Below are 19622 nucleotides of genomic sequence, written 5' to 3'. Positions count from 1 at the left end.
TCGTAAAGGAGCACGTTATGAATGATGACTCACCCGGAAGGCTTTTTCATCCACAATTAAGTCATGTTGATGAAGAATTAGCAAATCCCCCTTGTGTGCAGAACCCCGCGGCCCTGGCGGGGTCCCAGCCCCATAAATCACACGCTCCGGGGGCCGGGGCGGAGGCGCTGACTCTCTCGGGTCGCTCCCCTGGCCGGCGTGGAGGCCCTGGTTACGGTGAAGTGTATGCTCACAGTTCAGTCTATGCCAGGGACACCTTGTCCCTTCTGGTAGTGCTAAGGGAATCGGTGCTGCATGTTGTGTCTTATTGAACCCTTTCCGCTGGCCCCCGACAGAGTGCCGGGCTCACAGGAGGTGTTCAGTGCTTTAAGAATGACTATTTCATTAAGAGCATTGATGGTGTATAAGGTTTCCCAGAGAAAGAGAACCAATAGGAGATAGAAAGATAGACAGACAGATAGATAGATAAGTAGATGATAGGTAGATAGATGATGGATAATAGATAGCTAGATGATAGATAGATAGATAGATAGATAGATAGATAATAGATAGATAGGTGACAGGAGATATATAAAATAGATGATAGATAGATGATAGATAGAATATAGATAGATGGTAGAATATAGATAGACTAGAGGCTTGTTGCACGAAAAGATTCATGCAATAGGCCTTCCCTTCCCCTGGCTGCTGGCACCGGTTTTCCTCCAGCACCCAGGACTCAGGCCTTTGCTCCGGCCGGAGCCGCCTTCAGGCTTCAATCCGCCGCTTCACGCCTATGTATGCAAATTAACCGCCATCTTTGTTGGTGGTTAATTTGCATATCTTGCTGATTAGCCAGTGGGAGGCGTAGCGAAGGTACGGTCAGTAACCATGTTTGTCTGTTATTAGATAGGATGATAGGTGATAGATAATAGATACATGAAAGATGGATAGATAAATAGAAGCTAGATAGATGATAGATAATAGATAACAGATAGGTGATAGAGGATAGATAGATGATAGATAGGTAGATAGATGGATAGATGATAGATAGATGGTAGATAATAGATAGATGATAGAGCCACCCCTGTTTGGGCACCACTCAGTACAGGCCTCCATCATCTGTGCTGCGCCCCCCCCACCCCCACTGCCTGGCTGCCCGCTCGCTCAGGGTCAGTGACCCTGTGCATTTCCAGTGCCCCCCAGGCACACACCTCGTGTTGTTTCCCTGAAACACTGAGCTTATTGCAAAGGATTGTGCCAAAGAGGTGGGTCAGGCGGGCCGTGGACCATCTGCTTCACTGAGCCCCCCAACGGCTATGGGCAGCCAGGGAGCGGGGCCAGTCCCCCTGCACACCAGGTCCGTCTTCACCAGTGCCCGCCCTGTGCCCGCGAGACTGTCGCCCACAGATAGGGTGCACCGTGGCCTCTTGGGACCAGCTCTAAGCTCTGACCCAGCCTGGTTTATTCCGAGGGAGCCCAGCAATCTGGTTTTGTTCTGGTAATATTTACACCTTGGTGCTCTGTCTGATCTTCCTGCCCAGCCGGCGTGGCTCCGTGATTGAGCGTCGACCTATGAGCCAGGAGGTCTGGGTTCGACTCCCAGTCAGGGCACATGCCCGGGTTGTGGGCTTGATCCCCAGTGTGGGGTGTGCAGGAGGCAGCCGGTCCATGATTCTCTCTCATCACTGATGTTTCTCCCCCCCCCCCCCCGCTCCTCTCTGAAATCAACACAAACATGTATATTTTTTAAAAACACCAGACTTCCTGTCCGAAAGAGCAGTGGCAGGCCCTTTTCCTCCCGTCAGGGATCCTCGGCAGGTGAATGGGAAGCGAAGGGGCCGGCCTGGGGGCTGTTCCAGCCGCCGCCGGGCGCCTCCCTCCGGGGAGCTGTACGAGGCCCAGGCCTCCGCCAGCCGCTTTTGCAGAAGGACCTGATGTGGTGATTGTTACAAAACACAGCTGATGGGGCCCAGCGCCAAGCGCTGACCCAACAGCATTCCCTCCCGCTCAGCCCTCGGCGCACCAGGCTGGCGGCCCTGCGATTTCCCAGGATGTGCAAACCTCCCTGCTCTGCGCATCCCGGCCTGGCTTCGGAGCCTCCCCCCCCTCCCCCCCGCCCCCTTCCCTTCAGTCCTGGCCCCTTTCCCATCTCCTACAGCTGGTTTATTCACTGTCCAAACACACTGGCAAGAGAGTCCCTCCCTTCGCCCCCCTTTTCTCTCTCTCTGGTCTTGGTCTTTCCAGCTATTGGAATTTGCGCTTCTTGCCAGCTGACCTCCAGGCCTTGGGGGTCAGCCGTGTCTTGGCTGCAGCCTCCTGGGCTCATGTTTCCCTGCCCTGATTTCTGTCCCTCTTGGTGGGAGTTTCCGCCAAAAGCCTGCGGGGTAGGAAGGTCACCTCTGATTCGGATGCCGGTGCCCCCTGCGTCGCAGGGCGGGTGTTTGGGGGAGGAGGGGTCTCAGGTGAAGAGCCAGCTCTGTCGGAGCCCAAGGAGGAAGGGACGTGGAGCCAGGAAGGCGGCAGGTCACCGGGGTGGGGTCCCCAGGAGCATCAGGAGGGGAAGCAGCCTGCTTGCTAAGGCCCCTGGAGGGCGGGAGTGACATCATGCACCTGTCACGGCTTGTGCTCCCACAGGGAAACCCCAAATGTGCCCTTTCCACTCGCCAGCGACCTGGTGTCCACATGGATGGTTTTTATTTTTTAAATTTATTTTTATAGATGTCAGAGAGGAAAGGAGAGGGAGAGAGAGAGAAACATCCATGATGAGAGAATCATGGATTGGCTGCCTCCTGTACACTCCCTACTGGGGATCGAGCCCACAACCCAGGCATGTGCCCTGACCGGGAATCGAACCGTGACCTCCTGGTTCGCAGGTCGATGCTCAACCACTGAGCCACGCCGGCCGGGCCTGATGGCTAAGTTTTCAGTGCAGATGAAAGGCACAGTGGGTGGATCTTGCTAACCCATACTCACCACATTGCATGTCCAGATGACCTTGCAGCCTCAGGATGCGTTTCCCTGAGGGCTCACTCACACTCGCCGTCCATGTGGGGCTGGGGCTGCTGAGATGGGAGGTATGTGAGCAGAGGGGGTGCTGGGAGGCCTCGCCCGGCCCCTCCCACTCCTGGGAAGGAGGCGGACACGGAGCACCCGCTGGGTCTGGCTAACTCGGGGGGCCGGTCTCTCCCCTCCAGCCCCGGGCCCGGAGGCGCGCACTGCCTGGGCGCCAGCGTGGAGCACGCGGTCTGCGAGAACCCGCCCTGCCTCAAGGGCCTGCCCAGCTTCCGGGACCAGCAGTGCCAGACGCATGACCGGCTGAGCAGCAAGAAGAAGGGCCTGCTGACGGCGGTGGTGGTGGACGGTGAGGAACATGGCGCGTCCTGTCCCTCCGTCCCTTCCCCCTGAACCTCACGCCTCCCGAGGAAACCCAGAGGGCGCCCCCACCCGCAGTCCTCCCCGAAGGGCGCCCCAGTCCTCCTGCCCAGTCAGCCTGGGAGGGACCCATGGCTAGAGCCTGGGGTTGGCCTTGGACGACATAGCTCTGTGCCATTTCCCGAGAGCAGCTGCGAGGCAGGCAGCAGCCCAGAGGCCTCCCGCACCCCCATTTGCAGCAAGCGGGGGTGGGGGTGGGGGTGGGGGGAAGAGTACCAGCAGCCTGCTGCCTGCTTCCGGGGCCCAGGGCCAACCGTGTGGAGAGGGAGGCTGTGCGGGGCCGGGACAGTGGGCGTCTGCTGCCTCCCTTTCCAGTGTTGGCGCTGCCTTGCAATTTCCTGGGTCATTTTGGGTTGGTTTTTAGTCTTTTTGTAAATTTTTTATTTTTATTGATTTCAGAGAGGAAGGGAGCGGGAGAGAGAGAGAGAAACATCAATGATGAGAGAGAATCATGGATCGGCTGCCTCCTGCATGCCCCCTCCTGGGGATCGAGCCTGAAACCCGGGCGTGGAATCGAACCCTGGACCCTTCAGTCCGCAGGCCAACGCTCAACCCACTGAGCCAGACCAGCCAGGGCCAACCCCGTGGAGCCTTTGTACCTTGGCTTCCCCTGCAGTCAAGGGGGAGGGGAGCCCGCCTTCCCGGGAGGGTGTGGGCAGCTGCACGCACAGACTCTCACCGCCCTCGGCCTGGCCGTGCCTGGGACGCAGGAGGCTCCCAGCAGCCCCGGGTGCACTGGATCCCTAGTCAGGAGGGAGGCCGGGCTCGCAAACCTTCAGCCAGGCCCACAGATCGGCCAGGACTCCGAGGCCGGGGCCGGGCCTCTCCCACTCCTCGGGAGCAAGAGGAGGTCACGTCCAAGGGGCTCGCCCCCCCCTCCGCTCCGCTCTGTGCACGGGTTTGTGTTTTCCTCTCCTTCGCCTCTTGCTTTGGTTTGCAGTTCTCCGGCCTCGTTTCTGCAAACGCAGAAATCCCACTGAAATGTCTGTTTTTCCACCCATTTCTCCAAGTCCCGATCACACTCCCGCTCCACTTCTAACCGCTGCTGGAGGGCTGACCTCCTCGGCTGCCTTGGCGTTGTCGCAGGGGCTGGGAGCCACCTCTGCCCACACCCCTCCGGGGGCCTCGCAGGGGCTACTCGGGGAAGCTCATTGCCTTCGGACGGTCCCACCCACTTGCTTTTTGGTGTTTTTTCTCCCAAAGCAAGAAGTGATGAGCGCCCCCGCCTTTGACCTGAAAGGGGCCACTGTATTTATTGATTTTAATATATTTGTATTGATTTCAGAGAGGATGGGAGAGGGAGAGAGACAGAAGCATCAATGATGAGAGAGAATCATGGATTGGCTGCCTCCTGCACGCCCCACACTGGGGATGGAGCCTGCAACCCGGGCATGTGCCCTGACGGGGATTCGAACCGTGACCTCCTGGTCCCTAGGTCAACACTCAACCACTGAGCCATGCTGGCCGGGCGCTAAAAAGGCCACCGTCTTGGATAAGGAAGCCAGGCAGGGTACAGTCAGCATTTCGCCTTGGACGGAGAGACCTGGAGCTCAGGGCTTTGCGGGGGCCACCTCCCCTGTCGGGGAGACTCTCAGGCCTTCCCGCGGACTCGGTTTCATTGCCTTCCCAGACAGAAGCAGGAGCCAGCCCTTCATAGAGGAGCGTTTCAGAGGAGAAAGACCAGCTCCTCAATGGCCGACCCAGAACAGGGAGGGAGGGCAGCGTCTCAGCACCCCTCTCCAAAGCCGCTTTCCACAGGGCCCGGCCCCGGCTCGGTGGCCGGCTCGGCTCCGCGGAGCCCGTCCTGACCGCCCTATTCATAGCTCTGCTATCGCGGCGGAATTCTTTGGCCGGTGACGCACAGTGCAGGGAGGGAGAAGCTATATTTTTTTTTCTATTTTCTCTTCTTGAACGAAGGAAAAAGAAAAAAGAAAACAAGGAAATTCTTGCAGAGGTAGATTTTCCAAGGGAGGACTTGGGACCACAGCCCTTCCCGCCTCCCGCAGGAGACAAAGATCTCCTTAGAAACGGCTTCTCCGTGGAAAAGCCTTCACACAGAACCGTGGACGTGGCCCGGGGCCCAGCCCACCCGGCTCTGCCCTTCCCGTGGAATCTCATCGCAGCACAGACCTTGCAGAGCTCAGGCGTCCCCGGCCGGGCCAGCAGGCCACGCGCCCGCCGAGGCGTCGGAGGGCTTGGCCGAGGCCGAGAGGCGCATTCCAGCTCCGTCTCCCCGGCACGGCGGAACCCCTCCGGGTTCGAGCCCCCCCAGGGGACCGGGCGGGTGTGATGGTGAGGGCTCTGTCACTCCGGCTCAGTGCAGCCAGCTGGAGCTGCTTAACAAAACAGAGGGAAGTTGCCCACCCAGCCGGTGTGGCTCAGTGGTTGAGCGGCGACCTATCAACCAGGAGGTCAGGGCATCTGCCCAAGTTGCGGGCTCGATCCCCAGTAGGGGGCGTGCAGGAGGCAGCCGGTCCATGATTCTCTCTCATCATTGATGTTTCTCTCTCTCTCCCTCTCCCTTCCTCTCTCTGGAAGTAATAAAAATTAAAAAAAAATTTTTTTTAAATTCACTGTTTTCAAACTGCTTTAGCCAAAGGACTCTTCCTTATAACCTTAGGACACTCCCCTCTAGCCTCCTAAGACAAGCCTTCCCACCGAGGGCGTGGATCAGGGTGCCACGGGACACCAGCCACGGAAAGCAGCTGAGCATAGCGGTCGTTCAGTGACCGTCACTCGTTCACGAAAGCCCGGGCGCTGGTGCGAGCGTATCTGCTGTAGCAGGAACCCTCCAGCTCAGTGTCCAGTCCTCTGTGGCCCCGTCAGCCCCACCCTCGCTCCCAGGCCCCCGGGAGGCCCCCTAGGGAGACTCTGGTGGAGAGAGCACGCAGGCATCCATGTTCCTCTCGCGGTCCCTTGGCAAAGCAATTCCCCACGCCCCGCATGGCCCTCCTCACGCCAACGTTCACCCCTTCCCTCCCCAGATAAGCCGTGTGAGCTGTACTGCTCGCCCCTGGGGAAGGAGTCCCCGCTGCTGGTGGCCGACAGGGTTCTGGACGGCACGCCCTGCGGGCCCTACGAGACCGACCTCTGCGTGCACGGCAGGTGCCAGGTGACGTGTGCTCTCTGTGTCCTTGGCGGGGCGGCCCGCCTCAGAGGGGCTCGGCGTGGGCGGAGGCCCGGGGAGACCTGGGGGAGTGGGTTTTCTTTTTTTAAAGAATATTTTTTTATTGCCCTGGCCGGTGTGGCTCAGTGGATAGAGCGTCGGCCTGCAGACCGAAGGGTCCCGGGTTCGATTCCGGTCAAGGTCACGTACCTCGGTTGCAGGTTCCTCCCCAGCCCTGGTCAAGGGGTGTGCAGCAGGCAACCAATCGATGTGTCCCTCTCACATCAATATTTCTCTCTGTCTTACTCTCTCTTCCACTCTCTCTAAAATCACTGGGAAAATATGAAAATATCCTCTGGTGAGGATTAAAAATATATATTTTCTTGATTGTAGAGAGCGTGGAAGAGAGAGGGAGAGAGAGAGGAACATTAATGAGAGAGAAACATCGATTGATGGATCGGCTACCTCCTGCATGCCCTACACTGGCGATGGAGCCCGCCACCCGGGTGTGTGCCCTGACCAGGAATCCAACCGTGACCTCCTGGTTCATGGGTCGACCGCTCTGCTCAACCACTGAGCCACGCCAGCCGGGCAGAGGAATGGGTTTTCTTAAGAAGGTGCCAGGGTGCTGCCTCCCACCTTCAGACTGGTACCCCCTCCTGCAGGCTCACCTGGCTACCACCTAGGAGTCGAGGTGGCTGAAAGAGTAGGTGTCTCATAGTGTTTAAATGCTCGAAAATGTTTGAACAACCTGAGACGTGATGACAGAGGGAAGAGCGATGCCGAGGTGAGGGTGGGAGGTGTAGGTGAGCGTATGTTTTTGGACAAGCTCTGCTCTGGTTCGAGACAAAAGATACAGAACGAAGCTGGTGCCTTTGCAGGTGGTACCCCAGGGGTACCGATGCCTGGCTTTTGGGGACTTGCCCCACCCACTGGGATATAGTCCCCATACCCATCCTGATGTTGCATGTCTGTGGTGACTCACTGGAACAGTGATAAAAGCCACGGAAGGAGACCAAGAAAGAGAAAGGAGGGAGGGCCCGGCCCGCGGGGCTCAGCGCTTGAGCACGGCACTCACCCGAGTGGAAGCCCCCCACGCGACACCCCCGCCCTCAAGTCTAGCTCCCCGGGTTGGTCTTCCTGTGTGCCGCCTTCTCAAATGCGAGCGGTCAACCAGAGATGACCTGCTGTCTGAAGAAAAGCAGCAGCCGGCCCGAGAAAGACCAAGAAAAACACACAGGAAAGCGCACCCTGGCAGAAGAAGGGGAGATAATTATAGACTCCTGCAGGATTCTAGAATTCTGCTGCCAAGTCAGCAACCAAGCATGGGAGCAAAATAAAGGACCGTTGAGATACGGGAGAACTCAGAAATGTTCTTTTCCAGGCGCCCGTTCTCGGAGAGATGGCGTGGCCTTTAACCAAACAAGGGGAAAGTCGAGAAGGGGAAGGCGAGCCCAGCCAGCCGGGCTCAGTGGTTGAGCGTCGACCTATGAACCAGGAGGTCACGGTTCAATTCCCGGTCAGGGCACAGGCCCAGGTTGCGGGCTCGATCCCTTGTAGGGGGCGTGCAGGACGCAGCCGATCCATATTCTCTCTCATCATTGATGTTTCTCTCTCTCTCTCTCTTTCTCTCCCTCTCTTTTCCTCTCTGAAATCAATAAAAATATACATTAAAAAAAAGTAGGCGAGGGCTGTGAATTGTTAGAACTAACCGGGAGCCCAGAAAATGCCGGGTCGAGGGCTGGTGCCGCCGGCCTGAAAGCCTTTAGTCCACATGAAAATAAGGAGTCGGTGGCGTCCCTCTGATGGAAGAGAGAACGCGGCTGTCATTGCAAGATGGCTGTTACGTTACAGAAAGCACGTGCTCTCCCTCCCAGCCAGAAAAAGGAAACCCACTGAGCCTCGCCGGCCAGGCTGGGAGCACTGCTGCCTTCCTGGGCCCCCTTCTCTCTGTCAGACACGAAAGATTATATTCGGCCGTGACGTGGGTGTCCTGCCGAACATAACGCAAGCTGGATCCCATTCATTCTTTGATCTTCTGGTCTTAAAATAAATTAGCCTATTTGCTCGGGCCTCTGAAAGTGTGGGGGCCCCAGCATCACGTGGCAGACCTTTGTGAGACGGGAGCCCAGGCTAACCCAGCTCTCTGGTCTTCTAGAAAATCGGCTGCGACGGCATCATCGGGTCGGCGGCCAAAGAGGACCGGTGCGGGGTGTGCAGCGGGGACGGCAAGACCTGCCGCGTGGTCAAGGGCGACTTCAGCCACTCCCGGGGGACAGGTGAGCGCGGGGCGCAAGCCTGTGCTTCGCGGACGTCTTACTTCCCTGGCCCCCAAGCCAGCGATCGCGTGCCCTCCCTGCGTTTCGTATGGAAGGGCTGGTGGGTCATGGAGAGGGTGGCCTGGGACTCAGCGTCACAGCTTCTGCCAGGCAGAGAAAGGCGTCTCATCCACAGTGACGCAGGCGTCCAGTCTGTCAGGCAGGCGGCTTGTGTGCGAATCCGGGCGGCTCCGTCCAGTCTCGCAGCCACTGGCCACTGAGCCGCTTCAGATGTTTTTGTTGTTGTGAATCCTCGGGACCCAAGGATATTTTTCCCCCAAAAAATATGTTTTTATTGATTTCAGAGAGAGGAAAGGAGAGGGAGAGGGAGAGGGAGAAGGAGAGAAACATCAGTGAGGACAGAGAATCCTGGATCGGCTGCCTCCTGCACGCCCCCTACTGGGGATGGAGCCCGCAGCCCGGGCCTGTGCCCTGACCGGGAATCGAACCGTGACCTCCTGGTTCATAGGTCGATGCTCCATCACTGAGCCACGGTCGCCCATGAGCCTTTCATCCAGTGCACATTGATTCAGCATGACGACGATGTTAGAGGCAGGAGGTTTGCAGAAGGAAAATGCAGCTGTCACCAAGTCCAGGGAGGGGAACCCGGCAGACAGCCTGAGCGCATGTATGAGGGGGAGGCAGCTCAGCGGGGGTGCTGCAGGGCGCCTCCCTCAGGGCTGCGGGCAGATGAGGGCACCCCTACGCCCTAAAGAACAAGGAGAGGTGGTCCAGGCAGCGTGCCTCAGTGGTTGAGCGTCAACCTATGAACCAGGAGGTCACGGTTCGATTCCCAGTCAGGGCACATGCCCGGGTTGCAGGCTGGATCCCCACTAGGGGGCGTGCAGGAGGCAGCCGATCTATGATTCTCTCTCATCATTGATGCTTCTGTCTCTCTCTCCCTCTCCTTTCCTCTCTGAAATCAATAAAAAATTTTTTTAAAAAGAGCAACTAGAGATGAACTGTCAGTGGGGGTGGGGCAGGGCATTTCAGGTTGAAGGAGGAATCCAAATTCGAAATAGTATGATTCCCCCAGGTCATGTGACATCTCCATGGCGCCAAGTGTGGCTGAAAGACCGGCCGATTCTGTCAGCTCAGATAGGGAGGCGCCTTTCATCTCTGCCCAGCGCCCAGGAGGAATGTTATCACCCCCGAGGGTGACTATCACGGAGAAATACCATCCCGGAGATGAAAAGCGATCGGACGCAGGCTTTCTGCTGGTTCTGAGAAATCCTGACCCCTGTCTGACCTCCTCTGGGTCCTCTTACCTTCAATACTGAAGCTGGGAATTCTGAGCAGCCCCCCACGGGGACAGCGTCCATGTCCTCCGGGATGCCCTCCTCCCGTGTCCTGGACGGCTGCGTGGAGGTAGTATGACCCTCTGGCCTGTCGCCTCCCAGCCTTGAACCGATCAAGGCCCCGGGAAACTCATCTGTGAAAGAATCAGCTCGAATCGGCCATCACTCTGCTTTCCTCAGGGGTGGGCTCAGCCTTCGGTGGAGTTGGCACAGCGAAGTGGTGTTTTGAAAGCTCTCGGTACGAGGCTTTCACTTCATTCATTAAATCGCCGTTTTGACGTTATGGCCTTTAGTCCACGCAGGCCTTAGCGCCAGCGACTGGTGTCCACGGCAACCCCCCACGGTGACCCATGAGCTCTGCACCCCTTTGCGTTTTGTTCTGAAAGAGAAACCTTAAGCAGTCTATTCAGTTTTTAAAAATAGAACGAAGATCTCATCTGAACTAATTGCATCTTCAGTGACGCGAATCCAAATCAGGTCGCATTCTGAGTCCCGGGGGTTAGGACTTTAACCAATGAATTGGGGGGTGGGGGGCGGGATACGGTTCAACCCATCCCTCGTGCAAATAAGTAAGCGCTGCTCTGGAATTCGGCAGCCCAGGGGCTCTGGCCATACAAGAACGCTCTGTGATTGACACTTGTCATAGCTGTACCTCCCACCAGCTCTGAAATCTCTATGGGGAGGCGGGGAGAGGGGACTTTGGTGGGAGATGGGGCAGGAGTGGTTCACCCATGTTATCCGTCACCACAGGCTATATCGAAGCCGCTGTCATTCCCGCCGGAGCTCGGAGGATCCGCGTGGTGGAGGACAAACCCGCCCACAGTTTCCTAGGTAACGCCAAAACAATGATCTGACTCGCGATGTCTGTTCTGAGGATGGAGGCGGAGGACGGGGCGGGCCGGTCATCGGGTCAGCAGCATTCTCCCAGGACATCGGTGTCAAACTCAGACCTTAGGTGTCGTGATAGAAAGACTCATGGTTCTGGCTGCCGGGACTTCCCAGCGCCATCGCTCAGCTGACCCCAGCCCCGGGTAGCGAGCAACATGGGGGACATTATCTCTGCTTTTCCCTGGAAATGTGACAAGGGCAGCAGGATGTCAGGGTCCATGAGATCTCTCAGCTTCTAATTCCCACATGAAATGGACTTTCAAAAATATATACTTTTATTGATGTCAGAGAGGAAAGGAGAGGGAGAGAGAGAGAGACATCAGTGATGACAGAGAAACATGGATCGGCTGCCTCCTCCACACCCCACACGGGATCGAGCCCGCACCCCGGACATTTGCCCAGACCGGGAATCAAACCGTGACCTCCTGGTTCATAGGTCAATGCTCAACCACTGAGCCACACCGGCCTGGCCTGCCTTGGTCCCCTCATCTCCTCTGCCAATCAGAACCCCAGGATTCCAGGGCCTGGGGTATGCACTCGGGCAAGCCCGGAGGTGGTCCACGCTCGTGACGTTTCTAAAGTTTAGTGCAACCCAGCCATGTTGGCACCGGGGCCGGGCGCTCTGGAAGTTAAGCCCGTGGAGCCCTGAGCTCCCCTCACATTTGCTGGGAGCGATTCCCGAGGAATTCCACCCCACCTACCTCCAGCCCACGCCGCCTGGCTCGCGGCTCGAAACCACCTGGAACAGGAAATGCCTCTGCAGTTCGCATCCACGGCTCAGAACAGCCCTGGCGGGCCTCCGGGTGGAAATAAAAGGCGCTGACGCGGCGCCAGGATTAGAAGTGGGTTGACTGCGGGTCAAGTCTTCCCAGTGCAACTCGGGGGGAGAGACGAGAGGAGCCCGCTCCTGCACAGCCCCACGGGTGCGGGGGTTGTGGCCTGGGGACGGGGTCAGACCCCCACATGGGCCTGCAGACAGCGCTAACCAGGAGCCCTGCCCTCCCGGCCAGGGATGCCCCTCCACACTGCCCAGCATGGCTCACGGTCTTTCCCTCCGTGCCCGGCGTCCACGGACAACATGTAAATATCTGCACGGAGAAAGGAGGGCCCGGTTCTGGCAGTGAGGAGAGCAGGGACCCACCTCCCTTCTGTGGGAAGTTCCTCTCCTCATTAAGAGGCTCCTAATGGCTCCTCAGCAAAATACACAAAGGCCCTGCTGTGTTTCAGGCAGCGATTTAAAACGTCCGACCTGCCCCGGCTGGTTTGCTCAGTGGATAGAGCGTAGGCCTGGGGACTGAAGGGTCCCAGATTCGATTCCGGTCAGGGCACATGCCTGGGTTACAGACTCAATCCCCAGTAAGGGGCGTGCTGGAGGCAGCCGAGCTATGATTCTCATCATTGATGTTTCAGTCTCTCCCTCTTCCTTCCTCTCTGAAATCAATAAAAACATATTTAAAAAATAAATACAAATAAAACGTCTGACCTCTGACCCCGGCGGAGCCTCAAAATGAAATTGTTCTTCCCAGCCAATCAGAGCCCAGACATCCATCACAGACAGAACCAGGTCCCTCCAGAATTCCCTGTGTTCTTTTTTTTTTTCTTTTAATGTTTTTATTGATTTTTTTCGTTTTGGGGATTTTGGGGGGATCTATACCCAGGAGAGGGAAGGCTGGGTCGTCGGGTTGCTCTGTACAGGTGTTCTGCGTGGCCTCGGCTCCATGCTGTCCCGTTCTCTTGCCAGCCCTCAAAGACTCCAGTCGGCGGTCCATCAACAGCGACTGGAAGATCGAGCTCCCCGGAGAGTTCCAGATCGCCGGCACCACGGTCCGCTATGTCCGCAGGGGCCTGTGGGAGAAAATTTCTGCCAAGGGACCGACCAAAATCCCCCTGCACTTGATGGTAAGGCTCAGAGAGGACCCCCCGTCTACTTCTTCCTGGGGGTGTGGGTGGAGGGCAGGTGCACCCGGCTCCTGGTGGCTTACCTGGCCACCTGCAGCTCCAGGCTCGCTCTTGATCTTCTCTTTTCTTTTTAAATATATTTTTATTGATTTCAGAGAGGAAGGGAGACAGAGAGAGAGAGAGAAACATCAATGAGGAGAGAGAATCAGGGATCAGCTGCCTCCTGCACACCCCCTATTGGGGATGGAGCCCACAACCCGGGCATGTGCCCTGACCGGGAATCGAACCGTGGCCTCCTGGTTCCTAGGTCGATGCTCAACCACTGAGCCACGCCGGCCGGCCTCCATCTTTTCTTATCTCATCCCTTTGGGCATGCTTCGGATTTCCCCCCTCTCAGAACATCGCCCGGCTCCTCGCTGGCAGGACTCCCACCTCTTCTTAAAGGGAACTGCCTCCAGGGAGGAGCCGCGCAGCCCTGAGGCCGCCAGGGAGACTTGGCCGGTTCAGCAGCCGGCCGCGCGAAGTCTGTTTTCACATCAGACGGCACCGGTCCGCCCCTCGGTGTGTGTCCGCACTGGAAATTACCGTTTGGAAAGGAGCTGTTGACGCTGCTTCCTTCCACACCAGCAGTGCTCAGATCTTCCAGGCTCGCCTTGCAGCAGGCGTCCGGGAACGGGGGGTGGGGGAGGCCCAGGTTCTCCGGGAGTGTCGACTCCCCGGGTGGTCTCAGACACCTGTGGGGTCCTGTCTTACCTGTCGGGGAGGACGCCACCCAACCCAGGGACCACCTGCGGATGCATCCTTTTTATTTTGGTTAATCCTCACCTGCGGATTTTTTCCATTGATTTGTTTAGGGAGAATGGAAGGGAGGGGGGAGGAGGGAGAGAGAGAGAGAGAGAGAGAGAGAGAGAGAGAGAGAGAGAGAGAGAGAAACATCGATGTGAGAGAGACACTTTGATTGTTTCCTTCCCACACATGCCCCAACCAGGGCTGGGCATGGAGCCTGCAACTGAGATCCATGCCCTTGACCGGAACCAAACCCGCAACCCTTCAGTCTGTGCCTGGCGCTCTGCCCACTGAGCCAAACCGGCTAGGCTGATGCATCCTTTTTAAGAATATCAAAGCACTGCAGGGGCAGCTCTGCCTGTGAGCCCTGAATGCAACAAAAATGTATAAAATAAAATAAAACAATAAACGCAGCCCTGGCCGGTTTGGTCAGTGGTTAGAGTATCCACCTGCAGACCAAATGGTCGCGGGTTCGATTCCTGGTCAAGGGCACATACCTGAATTGCAGGTTTCCTAGCCCCGGTAGGGGCATGTGCAGGAGGCAACCAATCGATGTGTCTCTCTCAGGTCGATGTTTCTCTCTCTCTCTCTCTATCTCTCCCTTCCACTCTCTCTAGAAATCAATGGGAAAAATATTCTCGGAGGAGGATTAAAAGTAATGATGATCATAATGAAATAAAAGCGGTTATGCAGGGGGCCTGCAAGAGGAAGCCAAGGACACCCTCAGGTCACCCGGCCGCCCTTGCATTGCTCCCTGTAGCAGGCGCCAGGATGGGTTTATTTCCCGTCTCTTCTCAAAGCTTTCATGGCCCGAGCGCATCGCCAGCCCGTTCAGGCCGAGGCACAGCCGGGATCCATTCTGACCACGAGAAACAAAACTCGGGGCGGGGGGGGGGGGAGAGCCGCAGCCGCCGCAGCCCCGGGCCTAGCCCTCGTTAATGTGAATCGCTTCTCTCTCTCTCGCTAACGATGACGGTTACTTCCAGTTTGCAAATCTAGAAACAAGAGGTGCCCCTCTGGCTGTCCATAGAAGCCACTGTCCCCCCAACCAGGACGCACGCACTGGGCAGCCACGGGGACCTGCCCACAAAGTATACGTGGCTGCGAAATTGCACGAAATTGGTTTCAGATGGATCCCCCATTCACCAGTCTTATATTCCCAGACTGAGATAATAAAGATCTCTTTTAAAGAGGGTTTTTTTTTTTTTTTTTTTTTTTTACTTTCTTTTCCACTCTAGGCAGGTTTCCAAATGCGTTCCTTGGAGAAGTGGATGTTTGTGCTGCTGAGGCGCCCCGCCCCCACCCCCCACCCACTCCAGCCCTCGGGGGAGGGGGAGCTCCGGGGAGGGAGGAGGGGGCTTTGATCTCAGGCACTTGCCACCTGCTCCTCCACCCCCCCCCGCCCCATCTAGGCAGGTGGGCCCTGCACAGTCTGCCTGGAGCCCCCGCTGGCCCCTCTCCTGGAGCTCCCGGCCTGGAAGTGAACTTGCTGGTGGCTTCGACCCAGGGAGGACCGGCTGGTGTTAGGCCTGCCCTGAGGACACCCCCCCCCCCCCCACAGCCAGGCCACTGGAAAGTCCTACATGAAGCCTTGTTTCGCAGCGTTAAGTTGAATATGGGTTTTTTTTTGTTTGATTTTTAGAGAGAGAGGAAGGGAGAGGGAGAGCGAGAGAGAAACATCAATGAGGAGAGGGGATCATGGATCCGCTGCCGCCTGCACGCCCCCTACTGGGGGTCGAGCCGCAAGACTGACATGCACGCGCCCTGACAGGGAATGGAACCCTGACCTCCTGGTTCTTGGGTTGACACTCAACCAGGAGCCAGCCCGGCTGGGCAGGTCGAACCTATTTTAAAACCCCGTGCCCACCGGGAGGGAGACCCCACAGCGAGGCTCTCCTCGGGCTATTGCGTGGTTTCAAAGCAGCCTCTTTTGCCTCCCGCCCAGGTGTTGTTATTTCATGACCAGAATTACGGGATTCACTACGAGTACACCATCCCCGTGAACGCCACGGCTGAGAATCAGAGCGAGCCCGAGAAACCCCACGACTCCTTGTTCATCTGGACCCACAGCGGCTGGGAGGGGTGCAGCGTGCAGTGTGGAGGAGGTGAGCCCCGGGGTCCTGGCCCACGGGTGCGGGGTTTTGTTAAAGGAAGGAGGCGTGGATTCCGGCCACTCTGTGGTCAGGGCACAGAGGGGGACAGGCTGGGCACATAACCAGTGTTTGTTCATTTCAGAGAGGAAGGGAGAGAGAGAAACATCGATGAGAGAGAGAATCATGGATCAGCTGCCCCTGCACGCCCCCTACTGGGGATCGAGCCCGGACCACTGACGCTCAACCACTGAGCCACACTGGCCTGGCAGCAGTTGCCTCTTTCTGGTCCTAGTCTAGAATTTTTCTCCTGCCCCGCACTGCCCTGTCCATGTCTTGCACACCCTCCTGGCCGAGCTGATAGTTCTCCTGCCCTGACCGCAGTCAGTTAACAACTCTCCGATCAGAAGGCACCCCTGCAGGCCCCTCCACAGCGGGACCTAATGCCCCTCCCGAGGTGGCGGCCACAGCCTCTCAGCTCCCTGTGCGCTGGTTTCCAGGGGAACGCAGGACCATCGTGTCCTGCACGCGCATCGTGAACAAGACCACGACGCTGGTGAATGACAGCGACTGCCCCCCCGCGAGCCGCCCGGAGCCCCAGGTCCGAAGGTGCAACTCACACCCATGCCAGGCACGGTAAGGAGCTGGCATCTCCGGCGCCGGCCCTCTGGGGCGGGGCAGCAGCGCCTGTGCGGGGGGCGGAGTGATGCAGTCGGCACAGGCCACTCTGTGCCGCCTTCCCTCGCTGCTGAGGCATCTGTGTGCTGGGAACACTGGACCTCTGGCTGCTAAGCCGGAACTGGGCTGGAAATGTACAATCCCTCAGGCGGGCGTGGCTCAGGGGTTGAGCATCGACCTAGGAACCAGGAAGTCACGGCTGGATTCCGTCGAGGGCACATGCCCAGGTTGTGGGCTTGATCCTCAGTAGGGGGTGTGCAGGAGGCGGCCGATCCATGATTCTCTCTCATCATGGATGTTTCTGTCTCTCTCTCCCTCTCCCTTCCTCTTTCTCTAAAAATCAATTAAAAAGGGGGGCGGGGTGGGGATGGTTGTCTTTATCCCGAATGTTTTCCTCGATTTCCCCAACCCCCCTTCCATTTTCTTCAGCCCCTCTTTTCCCATCCAGGTCCCAGCAAGCTGCCTTTCCCTCCCAGATTGCACGCCATTCGCACCTCCTTATTCTAATCCTGCCCCCCCCCCCCCCGTGGGTACCGCTCCCAATCCCCGCCCTAACCATCTGGAATCTGAAATCTGACACACACAGCAGATGGCCTCCCTCCAGCCTCCTGCACCAACACAAACACATCGCGAACCTGGCCCCGACGCTGGCAGGCGAGGCAGAAATCGCAGATCCGCTCAGCTGCCATGGCTGCGGCCAGCGGCCTTCCCTGGGCTGACCGCTGTCCACAGGACAGAGGCCCTGCCGTCACCTGGCAGCGAAGGGGCGAGCCTGTCCCTCATGGCCCAGTCCCACGATGTTCTGGAGCGAGGAGAGGGTATGACAGGGACCTGGGCGCCTGCTGGGACCCGCAGCTCAGCGTCACCGAGCTCATGTCTCTTCAGCCCTTTAGAGCGTATTGGCCACTTGAGAAGTTACTGCCGAGCTATTAGCTATTCCCCCAGAGTCGTTACGGCTTGGACCCCTTCCAGGCGGCACATACTGTGCTGTGTGTTGAATTCGGGGGATTCAGAGAAGAACATGAAATATCTTCCTGGCAAGCACCCCGAATAGTCATCTGTGAGGAAGTGCGTTTGGAGTTGAAATGTGTCCTCTTTGCTGAGATATCTCAACCAGGTTTGCCTGGTTTGGGGTTAAGATTGAGTGAAATCCCTTCTGTTTTTATGGCAGCATATTCCACAGGCGTGTGTGCATATATGCATGAGTGTGCATGCATGTGTGGGCACATGTGTGTGTGTCCGTGTGTGTGTGCATGCATGTGATCATGACTTAAGAATGAAGCGTAGAACATGTGGATCCTTAGGCACAGCCAAAATCTGAAAAGCTGCCATGATCGCGTCCGTTTCTAGGTAGTCTGACCCGTGAAGCTCCTCTTTCCTGCTTCCCGCTGAAATAGAAGCGGTGCGTTTAATTGTTACTCTGGCTTTGGCTCCGCCCTGCCCTGCCCAGGAGCTCTCCTCTTCCCACGCTCTCAGCATCAGCTCCTGCAGGAAGCTCTCCCTTCCGTCCCCTCGTCACCCTTGACTGTGGCCTTGATGACAATAGATCAGCGGCACTTAGCAAGTGTCGGTGGTATTTCTACTAATCGAGCTGGAAAACAATCCAATGAGCCCGGCCAGTGTGGCTCAGTGGTTGAGCGTCAACCTGTGAACCAGGAGGTCACGGTTCGATTCCTGGTCAGGGCACATGCCCCGGTTGTGGGCTCCACCCCTAGTGGGGGGCGTGCAGGAGGCAGCCGATCCATGATTCTTCTCATCATTGATGTTTCTCTCTCTCTCTCTCTCCCTCTCCCGTCCTCTCTAAAATCAATAAAAATAGGTTTGTTTAAAAAACAAGCAAACAACAACAAAAACAGTCCCATGGCCCATTACCACGGAGTGGCAGCGAGACCCAGGGCGCCTGTGCTCCTGTCCGGGGAGGCCTCTGGGGGGTCTGACTGCAGCTCCGCCCGTGGAGTTTGTCACCTTCCAGTCCTGACAGCTCTGGGCAGGCTCCATGGTGGGGCGGCCATGGAATCAGCAGGCTCCAGGGAAACTCATGGCTGTGAAGGTTCGGAGCCCCTCGAGAACTGGGGCACCCCCTCTGCTCTTCCTCCCTTCCAGTGCCCACACGCTCCTGGTGGTTTCTGTGGCTGCCACCCTGACTCCCAGGTCCCCGTCGTCACGTGGGTGTGAGTGGCATCCCTACACAACAGCAGAGACCAGGAGGGAGACTGTGAAACCGAGGGTTTTATATCTAGCAAAACTGTCCTTCAAGTATCGAGGCTTTAGAGAAATATTTTTAAACAAGTAAGAGTTTTTGCCCAGTTGGCGTGGCTTACCATGTGCATTATTAACCGGTACACGTGTAGTGGTTGAGCTTCGACCTATGAACCAGGAGGGCACGGTTCCATTCCCGCCTGGGTTTCCAGGTCGATCCCCACTAGGGGGCGTGCAGGAGGCAGCCAATCGATGTTTCTCTCTCCCTCCCTCTCCCTTCTTCTCTCTCAAAATCAATAAAATATATTTGAAGGGAAAGGAAGCCAGAAATAAAACGGATCTCTTTCCCTTCTGCTTGCAGGACTCCTGGACATGGTTTCTGTAGCTCATTAGCTATTAAAATTATCAACAAATTATTATTTCCAATTGCAAGTGGTTATGGGATTCATTATTCCCTCTCATGCCAAGACTTGTATGCAGTTTACTCTGAACGTGAATTAGCCAGAGCCATCAGAGTTTCTAAACAGCTTGGACCAGGTTCACTGACTTGAGCCCAACAAGCCACACAGGGCTGAGCCACCAAAGGCCCCCCCCCCCGCCCCCCGCTCCATAATTTATTGGGAACTTAATTGAGACTAATTGTTGTCTCTGTTCCCAGAGGAGCAGCTGCCCAGCATCTGTGACACCATGTGCTCCGGATGCCTGGACCATCTGGGACGTGAACGGAAGGGCATGAGTATTTTTCGGTGACGGATCCCGCTGTAACATTTTATAGGAAACTCCCGGCGGTTTCTTTCGCCTGCGGTGTTAATGCGCGGTGTCTCTCCAACGTGCCGGAGCCGAGGTCTGCAGTGTCCTCGGAACACGCTGCCTCGGGGAGACCCACCCCCGAGGAGGAGGTGGGCGGCCTTGGCAAGATGCGGCTAAGCGTGGCTGGTGTGGCTCT

General features: G+C 57.1%; 1 protein-coding gene across 1 annotated transcript in view; it reads left to right on the top strand.

The window, feature by feature from the left end:
- Positions 1-19622, top strand: part of ADAMTS17 (ADAM metallopeptidase with thrombospondin type 1 motif 17) — a 90061-nt gene that overhangs the window by 52744 nt on the left and 17695 nt on the right. Inside the window, exons 13-19 of the mRNA XM_059677915.1 lie at positions 3177-3343; positions 6399-6526; positions 8679-8799; positions 10887-10967; positions 12766-12923; positions 15655-15814; positions 16300-16435. Of these exons, the coding sequence (XP_059533898.1) occupies positions 3177-3343; positions 6399-6526; positions 8679-8799; positions 10887-10967; positions 12766-12923; positions 15655-15814; positions 16300-16435 (951 nt within the window). The remainder of the gene's footprint in view (positions 1-3176; positions 3344-6398; positions 6527-8678; positions 8800-10886; positions 10968-12765; positions 12924-15654; positions 15815-16299; positions 16436-19622) is intronic.

This window comes from Myotis daubentonii, chromosome 21, assembly GCF_963259705.1.
Source record: "Myotis daubentonii chromosome 21, mMyoDau2.1, whole genome shotgun sequence".
NCBI classification, from domain to species: domain Eukaryota; kingdom Metazoa; phylum Chordata; class Mammalia; order Chiroptera; family Vespertilionidae; genus Myotis; species Myotis daubentonii.
Note: the sequence above shows the minus strand (reverse complement) of the source record. Positions and strands in the feature narration are given on the sequence as shown.